General features: G+C 45.8%; 1 protein-coding gene across 1 annotated transcript in view; it reads left to right on the top strand.

Annotated features, from left to right (window-relative positions):
* Positions 1-23,871, top strand: part of LOC126474506 (uncharacterized) — a 467,991-nt gene that overhangs the window by 314,695 nt on the left and 129,425 nt on the right. Inside the window, exon 2 of the mRNA XM_050101976.1 lies at positions 3,562-3,703. Within this exon, the coding sequence (XP_049957933.1) occupies positions 3,562-3,703 (142 nt within the window). The remainder of the gene's footprint in view (positions 1-3,561; positions 3,704-23,871) is intronic.

Below are 23,871 nucleotides of genomic sequence, written 5' to 3'. Positions count from 1 at the left end.
TTGCTCCCACCGCTGTTTCCATCCATCTCTCTTTCTCGTGTACTCCCAATATCTCTCACTGACGATTGCGGACTCCTCTCTCTTTCTTCCATCGTCACTGTCTCTCTGCTACTCACTTTCGGCTCAATAAAGCGTGAATATTTTCACACGCTAAAACTTTTGGTGAGGGAGACAGAATGAGGGCTGAGGCAGGTTATTCGCCACTTTTCTCTCAGTTTTTTTAAAGAAGAACACATTCGCCGTTTTTCAGCTCCAACAGGAGTATTTCTCATGTGGTCTCCTTTTGTCACTGTGTACAATATCGTATGCTGCTTGTATACAACGAATTCTGTTTGTATAATTCGAACATTCACGTCCTTTCACATACTCTGAGGTGACAAAAGTCACGGGACAGCTGTATGCCCACACACAGATGACAGTAGTATTGCCTACACAAGGTATGGAAAGGCAGTGCATTGGAAGAACTGTCATTTGTACTCAGGTGATTCAAGTGAAAATATTTCCGACGTGATTATGGCCACACAACGAAAATTAACAACTTTGAATGCGGGACTGGAGTTGGAGCTAGAGGCATGGGACAGTCCATTTCGGAAACCGTTAGAGAATTCAGTATTCCGAGATCCACAGTGTCAAGAGTGTGGCGTGAATAGAAAATTTCAGGCATTGCCTTTCACCACGGACTTCACTTAACGACAGAGAACGGCAGCGTTTGCATAGAGTTGTCAGTGTTAACAGACACAGACAAGAAACACTGCGTGAAATAACTGCAGAAATCAATGTGGGACCTACGAGGAATATATCCGTTAGGAAAGTGAAGCGAAATTTGCCGTTAATAGGCTATGGCAGCAGACGTCCGACGCGAGTGCCTTTGCTAACAACGCGACATCAACTGCAGCGCTTCTCCTGGCCTCGTGACCTTATCAGTTGAATCCTGCACGACTGGAAAACCGTGGCTTGGTCAGATGAGTCCCGATTTCATTTGGTAAAAGCCGATGGTGGGGTTAGACACTGCAGCAGACCCAACGAAACCACGGACCAAGCTGTCAACAAGGCACTGCGCAAGTTGGTGGTGGCTTCATAATGGCATGGGCTGTATTTACATGGAGACCATTTACAGCCATTCGTGGACTTCATGTTCCCAAACAACGATGGAATTTTTATGGGTGACAATGCGCTATTTCACCGAGCCATAGTTGTTGGCTATTGTTCTGATGAACGTTCTGGACAGTTCGAGCGAATGATTTGGCCACCCACATCGCCGACATGAATCCCATCGAACATTTATGACACACAATCGAGTGGTCAGTCCGTACACAAAATCCTGCTCTGGCAGCACATCCGCAATTACGGACAGCTATAGATGCATCATGGCTCAGTACTTCTGCAGGGAACTTCCGACGACTTGCTGAATCCATGCCACGTCGAGTTGCTGCATTGCGCCGGAAAAAAGGAAGTCCCACGCGATATTAGGAGGTACCCCATGACTTCCGTCAGCTCAGTGTATACAAACAAGAAATAAGTCCACACAATATAACATTAACACAAAATAGTGTTCCACCCAATGCAAATTCACTTTAAACTTTGCCCCCCCCCCCCCCTTCGTGTGGAGAGGGGCGGCTATGAACCAGTATGGTGCGAGCGAATGGTGGAGGCGAGGAGGCAGCGTACGAGGCTCCAGAGAAAGGCAGCAGCGAAGGTAACAAGTTCTTTATTGCTGCGCTGCGTAATGGTACGTCGGGTCAGTGCCATCAGTGGACGGCTTCCTGCTAGACTGACTGCTTGCAAGCCCCGCAATGCAGTGCGCCAGCTGTCACGTTACATAGCCGGCTGCGCGATTTGCGCGCCAGCGGTGTGTACTCAGCGATGCATCTGCTACGGCCCCGGGAGGCGCCTCGGCTGCATCACGGCAGGGGATGCTTCGCATTGATGCGCCCGTCCTGCGGCGGCGGTAGACATCGGATGTGCACGGTGAGTGGCCTGTTGCCCCTGGGCAGGAGTCAGCCAAGCTGCTGGAGTACACGTGGGACGTGCTGCTGCGCCGTGCACCGAGTCTGGGAGAGCTATTGCCCTGCCGTGGCCTCGAACCACTGACTTTATCGGCAGCTCCACGTGGCGACCTCATCTGGCACAGCTGTGTCGTCCTATTAGAGCTGCAAGACTGATATTAATTGCTTTACAAAATGTTCAGTACTTATAGTCGATACAACTGTACTTGTTGTCCGTAACTCACTACCATCACATATCCTAAAACACCACTACAACTACCACTGCTAGTGTGAGAATGTGCCTTTTCCCACAAGTTTGTGCAGTACCACTGATTTTCCTGCCTGGCAACACTGCATCAGACTTGTTGAATTACAGTGGCGATATCTTGCACTCGCCCACTCGCAGCGCTGCTGTAACACACTATTGTGCCCGTATACAGGGTCCAATGGGTGAGGTGCAGATGTTTCTATTGGTGACTGAGGGCGGTGTACTGAACAACATTACATCAGTATTTACTTCATCTGCAGACTAATAATCATAGACATTAGAAGTAGTATGCGTTTAGGTTGGTTAATTCCTCCAGGCGTGTGTGGCAAGAGCAAGACATTAATGTTTATTTTCCCTGTGCACACTTCAACACATGGCTACGTGTTGAAGTGTGGATACGTGGACGCCAAATAGTTAGTCTATACTGACAGGCGTAATACACTTATTCGTTGAGTTGCGACCACGCAGAAAACATCAGGTAGTAAATTATGTGCCTTGTGTATGGGAAGACAGTTCAACGTAGACAAGAAACAGCGAACGCACTGCTCCTTGTACATATTAAGGTACCACATATAAAAACATCTGCATTTATAGCCGTTACACTCCTTATGGTCGGTGCAGTACACTATTTTACATACATATGCATAAAATATTTAGGATACAGCTAGAGCATACCAACAAATGCCGTTTTTGATTTGCAGGTACAAAGAATTTTGTATGACAAAATTAATTTTTGTGAGACACTTCCACCACCAGGTGGTACTATCGAATAATTTCGGGCATTACAGTCTGTGTAGGCGTGAAATGCCCATCGTACAGAGACAGTGTGTCATAAAGTATTACATGTAAAAAAAAATGGCGACTAAAAACATAGTCTGGTGAACTCAGAACACTTGTGTTGACCCTAGAATCCTCGCCAGACCGGATATTTAGTTCATCTTTTACTTGAGTAAGTATGGCTACTTTGAACCTCTGCATCGCGGTAATGGATGGTGATATCGCCAAAAGTTGAATGGTTCCTCTAATGAAATTGTGGAATGTGGTTGAATGTTGTGACGGGCGGCACTTCCAGCTATAAGTTTGGTAGCGTGAGGGCAGATGGAGGCAGGGGGGAGGGGGGGGGCATGTAGACACAGGAGAGTATACTAGGGTAGGAAGCATGAATGAAATGACTGGGTGGTTGTTGATGTCACGTTTATGGGAAGTGCAGGAAATTCGATATGTATGCGCCATGTAAAGTTGGTGTAATATACAAAACAGTAAAAACGATGAGTATATTTCAGACTGGTGTGTAATGTGTGCTTGCAGGCTCGGACCAGTTAAGGTGCCTCTGCACGACTCCTCACTGCCGGCAGAACGGGCGCAACTTCTGCCTGACGAGCAACAAGTGCTACACGCAGTTCCTCTACAAGGGCGATGGTTCAGACCCCGTCAGCTGGGGGTGCATCACGTGAGTACCTCGCCTCTGGCGGCCGCTGCACTTCATGTTGATGACAGAAGGTGCCAGATCCAAGTAGACCAGTGAACTACTGGCAATTTTTAATACGCATGTAAAGTGTCTGTCGTGGTGTGTGGGTGTGTGTTTCTTATAGCACAGAGAGCTGGCTGTCTGGTTGAATGCATCATGTCACCTTAAATGTTATGCCAGAACAGATAAAATACATAAACATGTTCATCTAACCCTCCCATTTCACGTATGGAAAATGGGAGGTATATATCCTCCTCTACTGCACTGGCATGCAAGAACTCTGTCCATGAAATTCACTATGACTACGCCACAAGTTTCCACATCCAAATTGCTGACAACTTGTCGAATTTCCTCCTTTATGAAAGAGATGTTTCCGAGTTTAATGACATACACCACTGACTTAAGATGACCCCCAAGAAAACAGTCACAAGGAGGTAATTCACAGACCTTCGTGGCCATTGACGATCAGCATTGTGCGAAATGAGGCGATCCGGGAATTGGCTCGTGGAACAATTGAATTGTTTCGTGGGAAGTATGACAGGTTGCATCTTCCTGCTGAAACCACAGCTCTTCAATGTCCATTCCATTCAAATGAGGTCACAAAAATTCCCTTCTCATCGTACATTATCGGTCTCCATTGTTTGTCACAGCTTGCCCTATATCTTCAAATATGCCGCACTAAATTGTCACTCGTTTCCCTTTCTTGGATTATTCAAAGATTTTCTGACCTCCAGCATACGGTAATTCTGTTTATTCACAAAACCATTTGTTATTCACAAAACCATTTGTGTGGAAATGTGCTTCATCACTGAAGATGATTTTGTTTGCGAAGCTGTAGTCCTCCTGCCTTCCTGCTGTCGTCCTCTCAGAACCCAGTCAACAAACTGTCGTCTCTTCTGGTGATCCATCACTTTCAAATGTATTTTATATGGGTGGTAATGGAGATAATGCCAGAGAAGTCTCTGTACAGAAGAAGTGCTTCAGCCCAATTGTTAGGAGTGGTGACGAATTGATTACATTGGGCTAACAGCCGCACTGTCAAGAATCACCACGACATTCTGCTCACTTCGGCCTGAACGACGTCTCCAAGGATTTTTAAGATTTATAGTTGAATCCGTCTCAAAGAACTTGTAATAAATTTGCGAACTGTTGATCTTTCGGTGCCTCATTACGCCCCAAAATCGATCGAAGTCACCTGAGGCTGCAGCATAACTTGCTCCGTTCTGACGAACGTTTTCACGATTAGCATACGTTGCGCACAAATGAACTGCTCTATTGTTAGACGCCGAATGCCAGAAATTCGAACTGAGTCAACAATCGGAATGTTCCTGGAAATAGAAACGAATCAAAACTGTCACCAACTGCCAAATAAAAATTCATCGGCCGTTTCAAAGCCTGCGCTCTTTTAGAACCACCCTTTAGCTGAGTACCCGACTATGCCTGGAAGTATATTTATTTCATTCTTCTGTTAGTCCATCTCCGCCTCCTCCTACTCCTTCCCCTTCTCACTGTCCAACCGCTGCTCCCCCTCTCTCTATCTCCTTCTCTCTCACTCCATCTCATCTTTTTCCTTTTCTCTATCCGTTTCCGCTGGCCGGTGTGGCCGTGCGGTTAAAGGCGCTTCAGTCTGGAACCGCGTGACCGCTACGGTCGCAGGTTCGAATCCTGCCTCGGGCATGGATGTGTGTGATGTCCTTAGGTTAGTTAGGTTTAAGTAGTTCTAAGTTCTAGGGGACTGATGACCACAGATGTTAAGTCCCATAGTGCTCAGAGCCATTTGAATCATTTTTTTATCCGTTTCCTCCTCCCCCATTCTCTGTCTACCTCCTCTTCATCTCCTACTCAGCGAGGTGGCGCAATAGTTAACACGTGGACGACGGCTCAAACCCGCGTCTGGCCATCCAGATTTAGGTTTTCCGTAATTTCCCTAAATCGCTCCAGGCAAAAGCCTGTATGGTTCCGTTGAAAGGGCACAGCTGATTTTCTTCCCCAAGCTTGACTCAATGCGAACTTGTGCTCTGTCTCTAATGATCTCAATGTCGACGGGACGTTAGACCCAATCTTCCTTCCATCCTTTCCTTCCTCCTCACACCTGCACACCTGTACCCTTCTCCTCTTTCCCCCTACTCCTTCCCACCTTCCTTCAACAAGATATCACCATCACCCCAACAGTGAGCAGTGGTTCTTATGTGCACAGTATTTCTTTCCAGATAGCAGTTATTATGTGTAGCAAGTTTGGTTGAAATCGGTGCTGGGGTTTAGGACGAGCTTTTTACTTGCGGGTTTGGCAGAGTGCGCACATGTCACATATATTTAACATATGTCATATTTGTAAACATATTTCAACTATGTCTGTAGCGTGTTTCACCGTGCGGCTCGATATTTAGAATGTCATATCTCCTGAGGAATGTGTCGTAGAATGAAATTAATTTTGCAGGTACGTTCAGTGGTATATTTGGATACTGTAAGCGAAGTGTATCGTGAACACAGTAGTAAATAAGTGATAACTTAAAACTTCATACGTGATATGCTGTAATTTTGCTGCTTGAACAGCGAAAATATAGCAAGCGATAAACTTTTTTCCTTTCATTATTTTGTGGGCGACGTCAGCAAGAAAGAGTGTGGTAAAGGTTTGCTGTAAGTCACCAAGTGCTCTCGTTCTCAAGTACTGGATGACTAAAGTCTGGGAAAATGCGTGTCATGAGCTACACTTCATTTCCATCCCCACCTCTTTTATAGTTACGCGGTTCTTTATCCCCACAGAGATTCTTTCCAGACAGTAAGTGATGTGTGTATCAGGTTCAGTTGAAACCGGTCCAGTGGTTTAGAAGGAAATGTGAAATATAAATACACACACAAAATACACAAATTTTCACAATACACTGAAGAGACAAAGACTCTGGTACACCTGCGAGCACGCAGGAGTGCCGCAACATGACGTGTCATGGACTCGACAATGTCTGAAGTAGTGCAGATGGGAATTGACACTATGAATCCTGTAGAGCTCTCCATAATTCCGTAAGAGCACGAGAGGGTGGAGAACAGCATTTTGCAATAATGTTATGTCTGGGGAGTTTGGTGACCAGCCGAACTGTTTAGACTCAGAAGAGTCACTCTGTAGCAATTCTGGACGTGCAGAGTGTCGCATTATCCTGCTGGAATTGCCCAAGTCCGTCGGAATGCACAAGAGACATGAATGGACGCAGATGATCAGACAGGATGCTTACGTACATGTCACTTGTCAGAGCCGTATCTAGACGTTTCAGGAGTCCTATATCATTCCAACTGCACAAGCCCCACCATTACAGAGCCTCCACCACCTTGATCAGTCCCCTGCTTACATGCAGGGTCCATGGATTCATAAGGTTGTCTCCATACCCGTACATGTCGATCCGCTCGATACAATTTGAAACGAGACTCATCCGACGAGGCGACATGTTTCTAGTATCAACAGTCCAACTTCGGTGTTGATGCGTCCAGGCGATGCTTTGCGTCATGCAGTCATCAAGGGTGCACGAGTAGGCCTTCTGCTCCGAAATCCCATATCGATGATGTTGATTGATTCACACGTTGACGCTTGTTGATGGCCCAACATTGAAATCTGCAGCAATTTGCGAAAGGGTTGCACTTTTGTCACGTTGAACGATTCTCTTCAATCGTCGTTGGTCTCGTTCTTCCAGGATCTTTTTTCCGGCCGCAGCGATGTCGGAGATTTGATGTTTTAGCAGATTCATGGTATTCACGGTACACTCGTGAAATGGTCGTACGGTCAAGTCCCCACTTCATCGTTATTGCGTCGATTATAACACCACGCACAAATTCACTGAAATCTTGATAACCCGCCATTGTAGCAGCAGTAACCGACCTAACAACTGCATGAGACAATTGTTGTCCTATGTAGACGTTTCCGACCGCAGCGCTTTATTCTGCCTGTTTACATACCTTTGTATTTGAATACCTATACCTATACCAGTTCCTTTGGCGCTTTAGTATATTTATGGATTTTTTCCCCTCTTTTTCGTTTTTGGTTCTCTGTCCTCTCAAGTTGCACCATCGACGGTGTAAGCGTTTAGATCAAATATTCCTGCTTCAGTGTTTTTTTTTTAATCTTTTCCCACTTGGCTACATCATGCTCTTTGGAAGAGTACTTTAGACAACAATTAAACATCAAAACTAAATTCAGCTTCATTCGCCATCCAAAAATGTAATGAAAAAACATTACAACAGATCCCTATGTTTAGCAACTGGAATACATTTTCATCTTATAAGGGGTGTTACTTACATAGTTGCAAATTAACACCTTTTGGAAAAAAATATACCATTGGAAAGTAGAGAAGCTTCACTCTTCGAACAGAATTACGGCAAGGCCAGATATTTTGATACGATGCTCATGTGTACCCTAGATACTCTTCCAGTATTGTGGTTCTAACTTCCTAAAAACATTGCAAATTCTTGTAGAGAGTGCAGTGCAATAAATTAACAGTGAATCACATGGCCTTAGTTTTTAGAAGCTGGAAACAGATGCCAGTCCTACTGAATAAGTTTATAACACTCGGGCTGCAAGTTCGCGCCAAGTATGAAAGTAGTGAAGTTCATTTGAATGAAACTGCAAACGGTCGCCAGCCTGATTAGGCACAATAATTTGAAACATTAGGTTTAAATAAAAATGAAACTGAGTTGCTAAAGTGACTTTCATTATTACTCCTTTTACATCGTGCAATGAATACACACGACTGCCGGACGAACAGAGTAGTGGGTAGCAGTATTTACTATTTCCACAAATCAGCAATCATGGGAAGTTACATGATATTTCCCTCATAGCAATAATAGTTACTATCTCAAACATTAACAATTCAGCACTAAGATGTTACTCAAGAAAAAATGGTTCAAATGGCTCTGAGCACTATGGGACTTAACAACTGAGGTCATCAGTCCCCCAGAACTTAGAACTACTTAAACCTATCTAACCTAAGGACATCACACATATCCATGCCCGAAGCAGGATTCGGACCTGCGACCGTAGCGGTCGCACGGCTCCAGACTGAAGCGCCTAGAACCGCTCGGCTACAACGGCCGTTGAACTGCACAGCAGATGCTTTCATACTTCCCATCGAAAACGTTGAAGCAAAGCACGTTTTGACGCGCCGAGTGGGGTGTTGCATTGTCGTGCGGGAGAAAAACGCATTTGTTTAACTTTCCATGCTTCTTGTTCTACACTCCTGGAAATTGAAATAAGAACACCGTGAATTCATTGTCCCAGGAAGGGGAAACTTTATTGACACATTCCTGGGGTCAGATACATCACATGATCACGCTGACAGAACCACAGGCACATAGACACAGGCAACAGAGCATGCGCAATGTCGGCACTAGTACAGTGTATATCCACCTTTCGCAGCAATGCAGGCTGCTATTCTCCCATGGAGACGATCGTAGAGATGCTGGATGTAGTCCTGTGGAACGGCTTGTCATGCCATTTCCACCTGGCCTCTCAGTTGGACCAGCGTTCGTGCTGGACGTGCAGACCGCGTGAGACGACACTTCATCCAGTCCCAAACATGCTCAATGGGGGACAGATCCGGAGATCTTGCTGGCCAGGGAAGTTGACTTACACCTTCTAGAGCACGTTGGGTGGCACGGGATACATGCGGACGTGCATTGTCCTGTTGGAACAGCAAGTTCCCTTGCCGGTCTAGGAATGGTAGAACGATGGGTTCGATGACGGTTAGGATGTACCGTGCACTATTCAGTGTCCCCTCGACGATCACCAGTGGTGTACGGCCAGTGTGGGAGATCGCTCCCCACACCATGATGCCTGGTGTTGACCCTGTGTGCCTCGGTCGTATGCAGTCCTGATTGTGGCGCTCACCTGCACGGCGCCAAACACGCATACGACCATCATTGGCACCAAGGCAGAAGCGACTCTCATCGCTGAAGACGACACGTCTCCATTCGTCCCTCCATTCACGCCTGTCGCGACACCACTGGAGGCGGGCTGCACGATGTTGGGGCGTGAGCGAAAGACGGCCTAACGGTGTGCGGGACCGTAGCCCAGCTTCATGGAGACGGTTGCGAATGGTCCTCGCCGATACCCCAGGAGCAACAGTGTCCCTAATTTGCTGGGAAGTGGCGGTGCGGTCCCCTACGGCACTGCGTAGGATCCTACGGTCTTGGCGTGCATACGTGCGTCGCTGCGGTCCGGTCCCAGGTCGACGGGCACGTGCACCTTCCGCCGACCACTGGCGACAACATCGATGTACTGTGGAGACCTCACGCCCCACGTGTTGAGCAATTCGGCGGTACGTCCACCCGGCCTCCCGCATGCTCACTATACGCCCTCGCTCAAAGTCCGTCAACTGCACATACGGTTCACGTCCACGCTGCCACGGCATGCTACCAGTGTTAAAGACTGCGATGGAGCTCCGTATGCCACGGCAAACTGGCTGACACTGACGGCGGCGGTGCACAAATGCTGCGCAGCTAGCGCCATTCGACGGCCAACACCGCGGTTCCTGGTGTGTCCGCTGTGCCGTGCGTGTGATCATTGCTTGTACAGCCCTCTCGCAGTGTCCGGAGCAAGTATGGTGGGTCTGACACACCGGTGTCAATGTGTTCTTTTTTCCATTTCCAGGAGTGTATATGGCGTTGTACAGTAATGCCACTGCTGCGCAGTAAGAATCAGCGTACAAGTGCTTCAGAGTCGAAGAAAACGGTGGCAATGACCTCCCTGCTGCAGCCACAACTTTGAATTTCTACCGAGGAGGCGAGAAGACGCTTTCTTTGTCGCACGTGTGATATGATGAGCTCATGTTTCGTGACCTGTAATGATGTGACTTACCAAATGACTGACACAGAATAACGCCCATGGAAATACTCTCGTGTCTTTGTGAGCGGGTGACAGTGGTCGTGAAACCTAGCGTTCGCATCATTTGCGTCAATAAAGACGATCTCCCACCAGGGCTATATCTAGGGGCGCGGTGGAAGGTTGGACCGGGGGGGGAAAACCGTGCCACCGTCCAAGGCGACTGGTTTTCCGGGGTGGCAAAATCTTAAATTTTAATATGGTTCAAAAAGGATGAATTAAAGAAGAAAGTGAAACTTTTGCATATATGAACAAGTGTAATAACGGGTTGGAAATACAAATCATTCATAATATCTAGTGTCTTAATGGACATTATTTACTAAGTTGTGAAACAGACGAGAAATTAGCGCTGGAATTAATAAAATTCGGTACGGCTTTTAAACAGCACAACTTGCTAGTGGCAGTGTTGTCAACTAAATTTCTACCATGGCCCTATTCAACAATTTAAGCGTACCTACGTCAGCTTGAAAGCCTCCAAAGAAACCAATAATTTTATAATAATTAAATAAAGAACTGTCGGAACAGGCTGGCCTAACAGTTCCGATACAGCAATCTTAAACAACTATAGCAGCAGCACCGAGAAAAACACCATGTAATAAATAAAAAAAAGAATAAGTAAAATACGAATTGCCCGCCACATGACATAATCTGTTGAATCTAACCACTGTAATTAAGCGGCGTTTACACGTGGAAAGATGCATCGCATCATTCCCCGGCCACTCTCTCTCCTTTGTACCAACCATTAACACCATTTACGTTGCTCCTCTTCTTTCCAACCTCCTGCAAATTAATTTTTATTGCTTTGTCTGTGACTTCTTTTAAGTTGCAGATATTAAGTCATACGGAAAAAATTGTCAAACCACATTAAGAGCTGAAGCAACTAAACAGCGCTGCACGAACTCTTTATCCAGTTAAATGGTATTACACTGTTCGCGTTCCAGTCACTTTTTGCTACAGTTAATGAAAGTGCTTTCAAAATTTCTTGTTTTCAGCCGTAAATCGTGGTCGTGGCTTGTCGGAAAGCAACCTTTCTCGGTATCCGATTGTAGCCGTTTTTCCTTTATGTATTATGGACGATGACGTTTTGTTTACGTATTTCGTGTTCTTTTAATTCATTTACTTTATAAAGTTTTCTTGTTTGGTCGTCTAGGAATAGCGTCTTTAACTAGTAATCAAAACGTTCTTTGTACTAGGTTAGAACCTTAAATTTTAAATCAAAATCACCAGCAGTGGCGTCCAATGACTTCCGGCATAAGAAGTCACTCTTGTTCTGCCCAAGAGGACGGAGAAGAGGACAGAGGGACTCTGTTGCCCTTGGGTTGGGAAACTGCCCCTAAAAGCCGGAAGAATCAGCAGTGATCAACGGCCTGCGGATGCAGAAGATAATGGAAACAACTGCATTAAAGACGAGTAATGTTTATCCACAGGACACGTGGCATGTAACAGAAAAAATGTCACGATGACCTGACCATTCGCAAAAGGGTCCGGACTAATCCCCCATTCGGATGTCCGGGAGGGGACTGCCAAGGAGGAAGTGCCCATAAGAAAAAGACTGAATATCCAACGAAAGACGACGTTCAATGAGTCGAGGTGTGGATCATCAGAATTTTAAACATGCTAGGGAAGCTAGAAAATCTGAAATGGGAAATGCTAAGGCTCAGTCTAGATGTAGTGGGGGCAAGTGAACTGAAATGGGAAGAAGACAATGATTCAAATGGTTCAAATGGCTTTGAGCACCTTGGGACTTAACAGCTGTGGTCACCAGTCCCCTAGAACTTAGAACTACTTAAACCTAACTAACCTAAGGACATCACACACATCCATGCCCGAGGCAGGATTCGAACCTGCGACCGTAGCAGTCGCACGGTTCCGGACTGCGCGCCTAGAACCGCGAGACCACCGCGGCCGGCAAGACAATGATTTCTGGTCAGATGAGTATAGGGTAATATCAACAGCAGCAGAAATTGGTAGGGTTCGTTATGAATAGGAAGGTAGGGTAGAAAGCGACGTGCTGTTGAACTTTTTAGTGATAAGGTTGTTTCCATCAGAATCTACAGTAAACCAACGCCGACAACAGTAGTTCAGGTTCACATGCCGACATCGCAAGCCGAGGATGAAGAGATAGAGAAAATATATGAGGATACTGAACGGGGAATTCAGAACTTAATGGGAGATGAAAATTTTATAATCATGGGAGATTGGAATGCGGTTTTAGGGGCGGGGGTAGAAGAAATGGTTACGGGAGGGTATCAGATTGGTAGTCGGAATGAGAGGGGAGAAAGACTAATTGAGTTGTACAATAAATTACAGTTTGTAATAACGAATAATCTGTTCAAGAAATTTAGAGGAGGAGGCATACTTGGAATAGGTACGAGAAGATTCCAGTTAGATTACAGCATGGTCAAGCAGAGATTCCGAAATCAGATATTGTTTTGCAAGGCGTAACCAGAAGCAACTATAGACCCAGATCACAATTTCGTAATGATGAAGTGTAGGCTGACGTATAAGAGACTAGTCAGGAAGAATTAATGCGCAAAGAAGGTGGATACGGAAGTAATAAGGAATGAAGAGATACGCTTGAAGTTCTCTGAGGCTATAGATACAGAGATAATGAATAGTTCAGTAGGTAGCTGAGGAGGAATGGACGTCTCTAAAAAGGACAGTCACAGAAGCCGGAAAGAAAACCGTAGATACAAGGAAGGTAACGGCGAAGAAACCATGGCTAAAAGAAGAAATACTTAAGTTGTTCAACGATAGAAAGAAATACGAATATCTTCAGGAAACTTCAAGATTACCGGAGCCGGCCGGTGTGGCCGAGCGGTTCTAGGCGCTTCAGTCTGGAACCGCGCGACCGCTACGGTCGCAGGTTCGAATCCTGCCTCGGGCATGGATGTGTGTGATGTCCTTAGGTTAGTTAGGTTTAAGTACTTCTAAGTTCTAGGGGACTGATGACCTCAGATGTTGAGTCCCATATTGCTCAGAGCCATTTTGATTACCGGAATACGAGTCGCCTAGTAATGAAATAAATAGGAAGGGCGGAGAAACTACTGCAAAATTGCACGAGAAATGTCAAGAAATCGGAAAAGAAATTATTGTCGGAAGGACTGACTCAGCATATTGAAAAGTCATAACAGCCTATGGGGGAATTAAAAGCAAGGGCGGAAACATTAAGAGTGCAGTGGGAATTTCACTGTTTAACGCATAGGAGAGAATGGATAGGTGGAAAGAATACATTGAAGGCCTCTTGATTTGTCTGGTGACGAGTTAGAAGAAAACAGAATTTAAGTGCTTTGGAACACAAATAAGGCAGAAGGGATAGATAACACTCCATCAGAATTTCTAAAATAATTGGGGAAAGTGGCAACAGAACGACTGTTAACGTTGGTGTGTAGATTGTACGATATTGGCGATATACCATTAGACTTTTGGTGAAACATCATCCACACAATTCAGAAGGTAGACGAGCCGACAGGTGCGAGGATTATTGCACATTTAGGTTAACAGTTCATGCATCCAAGTCGCTGACTCGAACAATACACATAAATATGAAAAAGCAATTGAAGATCTGTTACAAGGTGGTCAGTTTGGCTTTAAGTAAGGTAAAGGCACCAGAGAGCCAATTCTGGCGTTGTGGTTGATAATGGAAGAAAGACTGCAGAAAAATCAAGAAAAATTAAGACACGTTCATTGGTTTTGTCGACCTGGGTAAAGGGTTCGAAATTCTGAGGAAAATACAAGTGAGATATAGAGAAATACGGGTAATATATACAAGAAACCGAGTGGAAATAATAAGATTGGGAGATCAAGAACGAGAACAAACAAGATGCTCGGATTAAAAACAGTGTAAGATAGCGCTGCAGTCTTAGGCCTCTACCGTTCAAACTATACGTCCAAGAAGCAAAGAGGGAAATAACAGAGAGGTTCAAGAGCGGAATTAAAATTCAGAGTGAGAGGATATCAGTTATAGGATTCGCTGATGACATTGAGATCCTCACTGAAAGTGAAGAAGAATTACAGGACATGTTGGATGGCATGATTAGTCCGAGTAGGCACATAATATGGATTGAGGGTAAATCGAGGAAAGACGAAAATAATGAGAAACAGCAGAAATGAGAGAATCGAGAAACTTAATATCAGAATTGGGGATCACGAAGTAAATGAAGGTAAACAAATCTGCTAGCTAGGAAGCAAAGTAATCCACGACGGATGGAGCAAGGACGGCGCGAAAAGCAGACTAGCACTGGCAAAAGGGGCATTCGTTGGCAAGAGAAATCTACTAATATCAAATATAGGTCTTAACATGGGGAAAAATTTCTGAGAATATATATTTGGAGAACAGCTTTGTATTGTAGCAGAACACAGACTGTGGGAATCGAATCCTTTGTGATGTGGTGTTACAGAAAATGTTGAAAATTAGGTGGACTGATAAGGTTCTTCGCAGAATTGGAGAGGAAAGGACCATATGGAAAACACTGACGAGCATTAATCAATTGGTAGGGAGCTGTAGAGGGCAAAAACTGAAGATGCTCACACGTACGCCCGCTGCTCCGACCTTAGCTGCGCTGGTGTAACTGGAATCAACTACCTCGACAGCGGCGCTAGAGCCTTGGCACTAAGCACTAAGGGACTTTAACATCTGAGGTCATCAGTCCCCTAGGTTTAGAACTACTTAAACCTAACTAAGGACATCACACACATCCATGTCCGAGGCAGGATTCGAACCTGCGACCGTAGCAGCAACGCGGTACCGGACTGAAGCGCCTAGAACCGCTCTGCCACGACGTCCAGCGCTAAAGCCTTCTTGGGTCGTACCAAGGCGGCTGGAACCACGGGCCGCGGGTCTCTGTCGTGTTCTCGGCTGGGGGGTGTGGCGGCAGCGGTAGTGGGTCAGGTCGGTGCCCTCTCTCAGCGACCATCCCCGGCGACCGCTGCGTGGCGTAGGTGGCCAGGGTCCCCGGATCCAGCCCTGGTCACAGTGTTTTGTGGCGGTAGCGTCCCAGGCGACGACCTCAATTACGACAGTGACTTACGATGACTGTGATGACAGTGACGTCTCCGACCTGTTGGTGGCGCTGAGTGACACAGACTCTGCCTCACTCCAACGCCTTACCACGGTCGATGATGACGAGCTGATTGTCGGTCGTTAAACACGGCTTTCTGCCGCCGGGGTTTGCGGTCTTCCTCCCCAGTAGGTCGGTGGAATATTCTGGTGTTGCTCGGCTGGCGTAATTGACCCGATTATTACCCTCGATTTGAAACGCTGACGTGCGACGAGCTGCTTCTTTTCACGTCCTCCGCTGGCCGGTGACACCGTGTTCTGCTTCGAGTTGCTTAACTCGGCGCTCTGCCGACCCACTTGTGTCACAGTATCATACCACTGAGCTGCGCAGCAGAATGTAACACACGTGTGACATCTGGCTCCGAATATTCTTTCACATTTTAACTAAATTCAGTACTGATTCAAGTGGTTCAAATGGCTCTGAGCACTATGGGACTTAACATCTATGGTCATCAGTCCCCTAGAACTTAGAACTAATTAAACCTAACTAACCTAAGGACATCACACACATCCATGCCCGAGGCAGGATTCGAACCTGCGACCGTAGCAGTCGCGCGGCTCCGGACTGATCGCCTAGAACCGCTAGACCACCACGGCCGGCAATTCAGTACTGAAAAACACCTACTTTTAACTGACTAAATCGCACTAACCATTCGACCTTCTACAGTAGGTTGCAATTGCTATTCTGAGATGAAAATGTTGACACAGGAGAGGAATTCGTGGGGGGCACCTCAAACCAGTCAGAAGACTAATGTATCACAAAAAAGCCTACATTTTTTTCCAAAGGCAGAATAAGTTAAAAAAAGTCATCCACCCGTGCAAGCTCACTGTTTGAGGTTTTATTTTACTTATTACTGCCTGTTTACTTTTTCGTGTTCCCCAGAAGCCACAGCTCTGCTCCAAAATCGTTAACACAATGCGGAACGTTTTGTGCCTTTTGCAACTGCTGCCAACGTATGCGATCTACCATAGTGTTGAAGAGGTGTGTGTTTGTTTGCCTTTGTGGTGTGCTACGAATACATATCGTATGTGAAGACAAACGCTTTCACGAAACCAGTCTCTCCTGCACCTGATTTTGGAAATACTGTGTGAATTCTAATCACCTTCCGTCCCCCTCATCCCCACCCCTCCCGTCTTGTTTCCCTTGGCGGTCATGGAGATCCAGACTGCACGCTCCGCTCTGCTGAGAGAACGAGGAAAAAAGTAAACACATTTCTTATGTGTTCTGCGAGTGCTGTTACTGAACTCTGCTTGATGTAACTGGTTTTAGGGCTATAACTTAGGGAACAAACTGCTGAGGACATCGGTTCCTAGACTTACACACTACTTAAACTAACTTACGTTCTTACGTTAAGGATAACACACACACCCATGCCCCTGGGTGGACTCGAACCTCCGACGGGAGGGCCCGCGCGATTCGTGACCTGGCGCCTCTATCCACGCGGCCACTGTTTCATTTCTGTATCATTGAATGGTGCCCCATACGTGGTACTGGTCTTAATGGCGTATTCACGTCAAAAAGACATATCAGCAAGTGTGATATATGAGAACAAGACATAATGGATTAATGGCATTCCGGAAAAGGTTGACGCTGTCTTTCGGACGATGGAATGAACGCTGCCTGTTGAGAAGCGCATCCACTCATCAGTGTCCAAAACAGTCATTCTGCGATTGCTGTGAATCAGTTCCTCGACTGACAGGACATTGTCGTCTGTGGTCGGTGTCGACTGCCTTCCTCCCCAGTCAGTAGCACCCACGTCAGTGCGGCCTTAGTCAAAATATCGACACCATTTGACTACGGGTGGGCGCGACTTTGCACTTGGTCCATATACTACCAGAATTTCACCGTTAATATGCGCGCAAATTAGACATTTTTGACCACAAGGACCGTACTATCCGGCGTACTTCAACTTTGGAATGCGTTTCCAGTAGCTGCACCACTTCGCTCACCCATTTTCATACACCTGTTACCTGTACAGCAACCGAACTGCCTCTGCAGGAAACCCGGAACATGTACTCTTCTGACAATGTTCCAGTCTTGTTATGTAATTCTGCTTAGCAGAATTTACACTGATGGCCATTAAAATTGCTACACCACGAAGGCGACGTGCTACAGAACCGAAATTTAACCAACAGGAAGAAGATGTTCTGATATGCAAATGATTAGCTTTTCAGAGCATTCACACAAGGATGCGCCGGTGGTGACACCTACAACGTGCTGACATGAGGAAAATTTACAACCGATTTCTCATACACAAACAGCAGTTGACCAGCGTTGCCTGGTGAAACGTTGTTGTGATGCCTCGTGGAAGGAGGAGAAATGCGTACCATCACGTTTCCGACTTTGATAAAGGTCGGATTGTAGCCTATCGCGATTGCGGCTTATCGTATCGCGACACTGCTGGTCGCGTTGGTCGAGATCCAATGACTGTTAGCAGAATATAGAATCGGTGGGTTCAGCAGGGTAATACGGAACGCCGTGCTGGATCCTAACGGCCTCGTATCACTAGCAGTCGAGATGACAGGCATCTTATCCGCATGGCTGTAACGGATCGTGCAGCCACGTCTCGAACCCTGAGTCAACAGATGGGGACGTTTGCAAGACAACAACCATCTGCACGAACAGTTCGACGACGTTTGCAGCAGCATGGACTATCAGCTTGACGCTACATCACAGACAGGAGCGCCTGCGGTGGTGTACTCAACGACGAACCTGAGTGCACGAATGGCAAAACGTCATTTTTTTTTTGATAAATCCAGGTTCTGTTTACAGCATCATGATGGTCGCATCCGTGTTTGGCGACATCGCGGTGAACGCATATTGGAAGCGTGTCTTCGTCATCGCCATACTGGCGTATCACCCGGCGTGATGGTATGGGGTCACCCCTTGTTCGCACTGACGGCACTTTGAACAGTGGACGTTACATTTCAGATGTGTTACGACCCGTGGCTCTACCCTTCATTCGATCCCCGCGAAACCCTACTAACGCACGACACCATGCTGCAGGTCCTGTACGTGCCTTTCTGGATGTTCGACTGCTGCCCTGGCCCGCAACTCGTGGTCGTGCGGTAGCGTTCTCGCTTCCCACGCCCCGGTTCCCGGGTTCGATTCCCGGCGGGGTCAGGGATTTTCTCTGCCTCGTGATGGCTGGGTGTTGTGTGCTGTCCTTAGGTTAGTTAGGTTTAAGTAGTCCTAAGTTCTAGGGGACTGATGACCATAGATGTTAAGTCCCATAGTGCTCAGAGCCATTTGAACCATTTTTTTGAACTGCTGCCCTGGCCAGCACATTCTCCAGATCTCTCATCAATTGAAAACGTCTGGTCAATGGTGGCCGAGCAACTGGCTCGTCACAGTCACAATACGCCATTCACTACTCTTGATGAACTGTGGTATCGTGTTGAAGCTGCATGGGCAGCTGTACCTGTACACGCCATACAAGCTCTGTTTCACTCAATGCCCAGGCGTATCAAGACAGTTATTACGACCAGAGGTGGTTGTTTTGGGTACTGATTTCTCAGAATCTATGCACTCAAATTGCGTGAAAATGTAATCACATGTCAGTTCTAGTATAATATATTTGTCCAATGAATACCTGTTTATCATCTGCATTTCCTCTTGGTGTAGCAATTTTAATGGCCAGTAGTGTACTTCAAGTCCCTACGTAACATTACATGGCGTGAACTCCAAGTCCCACAACTGCTCCATGGACGAAAATCTAAGTACCGCAATAAATCGAATACTCTCCGAGTCCCACAAAATAATTGCTATAAGTGGTACACTGTAACGTCATCCAAATATTTATAACAAGGACAGTATTTGCGTTTGAACGAACATACATGTATGGAATTTTGGTTACAGTATCATTACGTACCTCTCAATTTACTGGTCAGTCTCGTTTTTCTGCAAGATTCTGCTAACGTGCTTGAGACTGCAGATGTCACTGTAGAAGCCAAACGCAATGCAGATGTCTTGACTGTAAATGCAGGTGAGGACTTCCACTAAAATGCTCAAAGTAGCGTGAATAGCTACAAAACGCACAGTGAAGAAAAACAAGTTTATCACAAGTCATAACTGCACATCCTATAATATCAGTGCTGAACGCTACGTCACTGACACTTTTGAAGTTGGCCACAGTATCAACAATATCGTAGCCAGCGCCAGTGTTCTGCCACACGTAGCGAAGCGCTGGAGTATATACTTCCGCAGATAATCGACTGTAAATGACAGAACGCATTTTCATCATAAATAATCTGTCACTTATTCTTGACTGCATATTCGTGCAACGTAGTTCAGGATTGTCTATTATTCACTAGGTATGTATTTTATACCGCCTGAAGAAGCACAAGCCCAGAGCTTGCGCATCTTTTGTAGTTTTATGTGGGATGATTTCTAAAACTTCATCTTTTCCTCCAGAGGCTTCCGGTAGTACTGGTTTATCCTCGTGACCAGACCATGGATCACAGAGTACTAGAGTTCACAAAGTACTAGACACTTTATCGGCAAATGTGGACTCAAAACTGACACAAAAAGTTTTCAGAAGTTCTTTGTCGTCTTCCTGCTCACATTTGCATCTATGAAGACGTTTGGGGAACTCCGTCTTTTCTAGTTCTTTTGACACACGCGGTCCAAACTTTCCATTAGGTTCTTGAAAGCATTTATAGAGTTTGTGTGTCTAACGTCCGTCCACTGGTACAGGAACATCGGTACTGTAGCTGTGTGTTGCACCGCTAACTAATGGCAACGTGGAGGCCGTGTCTCCCTTTCATGGATAGAGTTCTTTCAGAAGAAGGCTGCTCTCATCACAGTTTCATGCAGAATCTATTTGGATGTTCTCTATCGTGATATGCGCATTGACTTCAGCAAGAAATGTTTGAGTTCTTTGGATCATCTCTTCTTCGTCGTCTTTATCTTTTCGTATGTGGAGAAAAGTTATACGGCGCAATGTTACCCTAAACTCCTTTTTCAAATCAGTAATAAATCCCAGGAACGCTGTACAGTTTTTAAACTCGACACTGAGGCTACTTCCAAAGCCCAATGCTGCAACTACCAGTAATGGAAGGAAGAACCGCATTTTCCCGCTTCATCAAACTTCGTCTTTACACGGTGCTTGACGAGATTGAACTGCAGCATACTATTCACTTTGAGAACTGCATTGCCTTTTCTTTTCTTTGTCACACATTCCTGTAAGCTTTTAATAAATCTAAACCTTCATTTTATGGCAACTTTTCACCAGCTTGTCACATGTATTAAAACCTCTGACATAACCGTCGTATGTGTCATATACTGTGTTGTCATTAAACACCGTAATGACATATTCGACTTCAAACTTCTTATCATGAGAAGGTTGGAGTTCACTTTCTCTGCTTCCACCGCCTCCTATCGTACTTGCTTTGTCACCACAGCTTACAGTGACGTGTTCGTCATTATCATCACTATTATCATAATTATGTGGTAATGTTACAATAGTGTCCGTCTCTAACCGGCAATAATATTTCCGCATTATAGGCGTAACAGACACCAGAACATATACGAATGATTCATATTCTACACCACTACCACCTTCACATCGAGCGACATGGTGAAGTGGTTAGCACACTGATCTCTCATTTGGGAGGACGATGGTTCGAACTTGCGTCCGGCCATCTTGATTTAGGTTTTCCGTGATTTTCCTAAATGGCTTCAGCAAATACCGGAAAGGCTCCTTGAAAGGAAACGGCCGACTTCCTTCCCTAATCTGATGGGACTGATGACCTCGCAGTTCGGTTCCTCACCTCCCCCCCCACCCCCAAATCAACCACCCAACCATCTTCACGAAGAAGGAACTTGCCCCCCTTCTTGCAGCGGTGTACCGTAGGTCTCTAGAAGAGCGTAGCGTTCCAAAGGATTGGAAAAGGGCACAGGTCATCCCCGTTTTCAAGAAGGGACGTCGAACAGATGTGCAGAACTATGGGCCTGTATCTCTAACGTCGATCAGTTGTAGAATTTTGGAACACGTATTATGTTCGAGTATAAAGACTTTTCTGGAAACTAGAAATCTACTCTGTAGGAATCAGCATGGGTTTCGAAAAAGACGATCGTGTGAAACACAGCTCGCGCTATTCATCCACTGGACTCAGAGGGCCATAGACACGGGTTCCCAGGTAGATGCCGTGTTTCTTGACTTCCGCAAGGCGTTCGATACAGTTCCCCACAGTCGTTTAATGGACAAAGTAAGAGCATATGGTCTATCAGACCAATTGCGTGATTGGATTGAAGAGTTCCTAGATAACAGAACGCAGCATGTCATTCTCAATGGAGAGAAGTCGTCGGAAGCAAGAGTGATTTCAGGTGTGCCGCAGGGGAGTGTCGTAGGAACGTTGCTATTCACAATATACATAAATGACCTTGTGGATGACATCGGAAGTTCACTGAGGCTTTTTGCGGATGATGCTGTGGTATATCGTGAGGTTGTAACAATGGAAAATTGCACTGAAATGCAGGAGGATCTGCAGCGAATTGACGCATGGTGCAGGGAATGGCAATTGAAGCTCAATGTAGACAAGTGCAATGTGCTGCGAATACACAGAAAGAAAGATCCCTTATCATTTAGCTACAATATAGCAGGTCAGCAACTGGAAGCAGTTAATTCCATAAATTATCTGGAAGTACGCATTAGGAGTGATTTAAAATGGTATGATCATATAAAGTTGATCGTCGGTAAAGCAGATGCCAGACTGAGATTCATTGGAAGAATCCTAAGGAAATGCAATCCGAAAACAAAGGAAGTGGGTTACAGTACGCTTGTTCGCCCACTGCTTGAATACTGCTCAGCAGTGTGGGATCCGTACCAGATAGGGTTGTAGAAGAGATACAGAAGATCCAACGGTGAGCAGCGCACTTCGTTACAGGATCATTTAGTAATCGCGAAAGCGTTACGGAGATGATAGATAAACTCCATTTGAAGACTCTGCAGGAGAGACGCTCAGTAGCTCGGTACGGGCTTTTGTTGAAGTTTCGAGAACATACCTTCACCGAGGAGTCAAGCAGTATATTGCTCTCTCCTACGTGTATCTCGCGAAGAGACCATGAGGATAAAATCAGAGGGATTAGAGCCCACACAGAGGCATACCGACAATTCTTCTTTCCCCGAACAATACGAGACTGGAATAGAAGGGAGAACCGATAGAGGTACTCAAGGTACACTCCACCACACACCGTCAGGTGGCTTGCGGAGTATGGATATAGATGTAGATGTAGAAGAGTTCGTCGTAACTTCATCTCAGTCAATTCCACTACATTATAAGGGTGGATTACCAAACGCTAACCTATCTGACCCTTTTCTGCATAAATAACGTCACAAAATGCAACATCCCGTACACACTGCACAGTCTCTACTAGTCTCGACCGGCATAGCAACAGGCAAAGGTTGAATTCGGCGTGGCACACTCCAGCCTCTAATGGACGATTGCCGGAGTTTGCAGGCAAACGAATAGCACCTTTAAATGACTCCTCGCGGAATTCTGGCGGAAGTGTTTATTTAAAGTCCAAATACTTTCCTTGTAAGTGCTGACTAATCTTCGTACAATCCGACATCATTCAGTGTCCAGTGCCGCCAGAACCAGTGCGAAGGATTATCTTCGCGGGGAAGCTGTCCTCCCGTTCTTCTGTGTGCTTTTCCTTTAGACGAACTTGATGGTGAATACTAGACCATTTCTCTTGATAGCCGTCTCTGGTATCAATATGTAACATATAACAATCTGATACTACCGTGGTAAATATACGAGCTTAGCTTGCCAGAAATTATGGCCGATCAGTGACGCGGGGGCTTTGCACCTAGGTGTCCAGGTTATGGATGAGTCGGTTAGAACTCACCGGTCGCTCGTACGTATCTGTGTCACAGTTATCTGATGCGTTCCTGAATTTGGATCAATGTTAGTCTGAGCTCGATTTCACACCATTTTTGTATCTTCTCACTGCATACCTGAAAACAGGACGCAGCTGCACCTTTATGTAGAAGAATTCCAAGATCCTGTATCGGGTTTAGCAGCCTTCCAATCCCTTTTGTTCTCAATTTTCGACATGACGGCGAAAAATGTAGCGATCTCGAAGATAATACGCTGTCAGGCAGCGTATGGGACAGTTGAATTTGGAGACACACTGTTGAATTTGGAGACATAATTCTTGCTCAGGCATTTTTTTTCCGTTTTCACAGGTGTTATAGTGGATCAAACAGAATTCTATTGTGCTCC

Source organism: Schistocerca serialis, chromosome 4, assembly GCF_023864345.2.
Source record: "Schistocerca serialis cubense isolate TAMUIC-IGC-003099 chromosome 4, iqSchSeri2.2, whole genome shotgun sequence".
NCBI lineage: Eukaryota > Metazoa > Arthropoda > Insecta > Orthoptera > Acrididae > Schistocerca > Schistocerca serialis.
The sequence above is the reverse complement of the archived record's forward strand: the minus strand, read 5'-3'. Positions and strand labels throughout refer to the sequence as shown.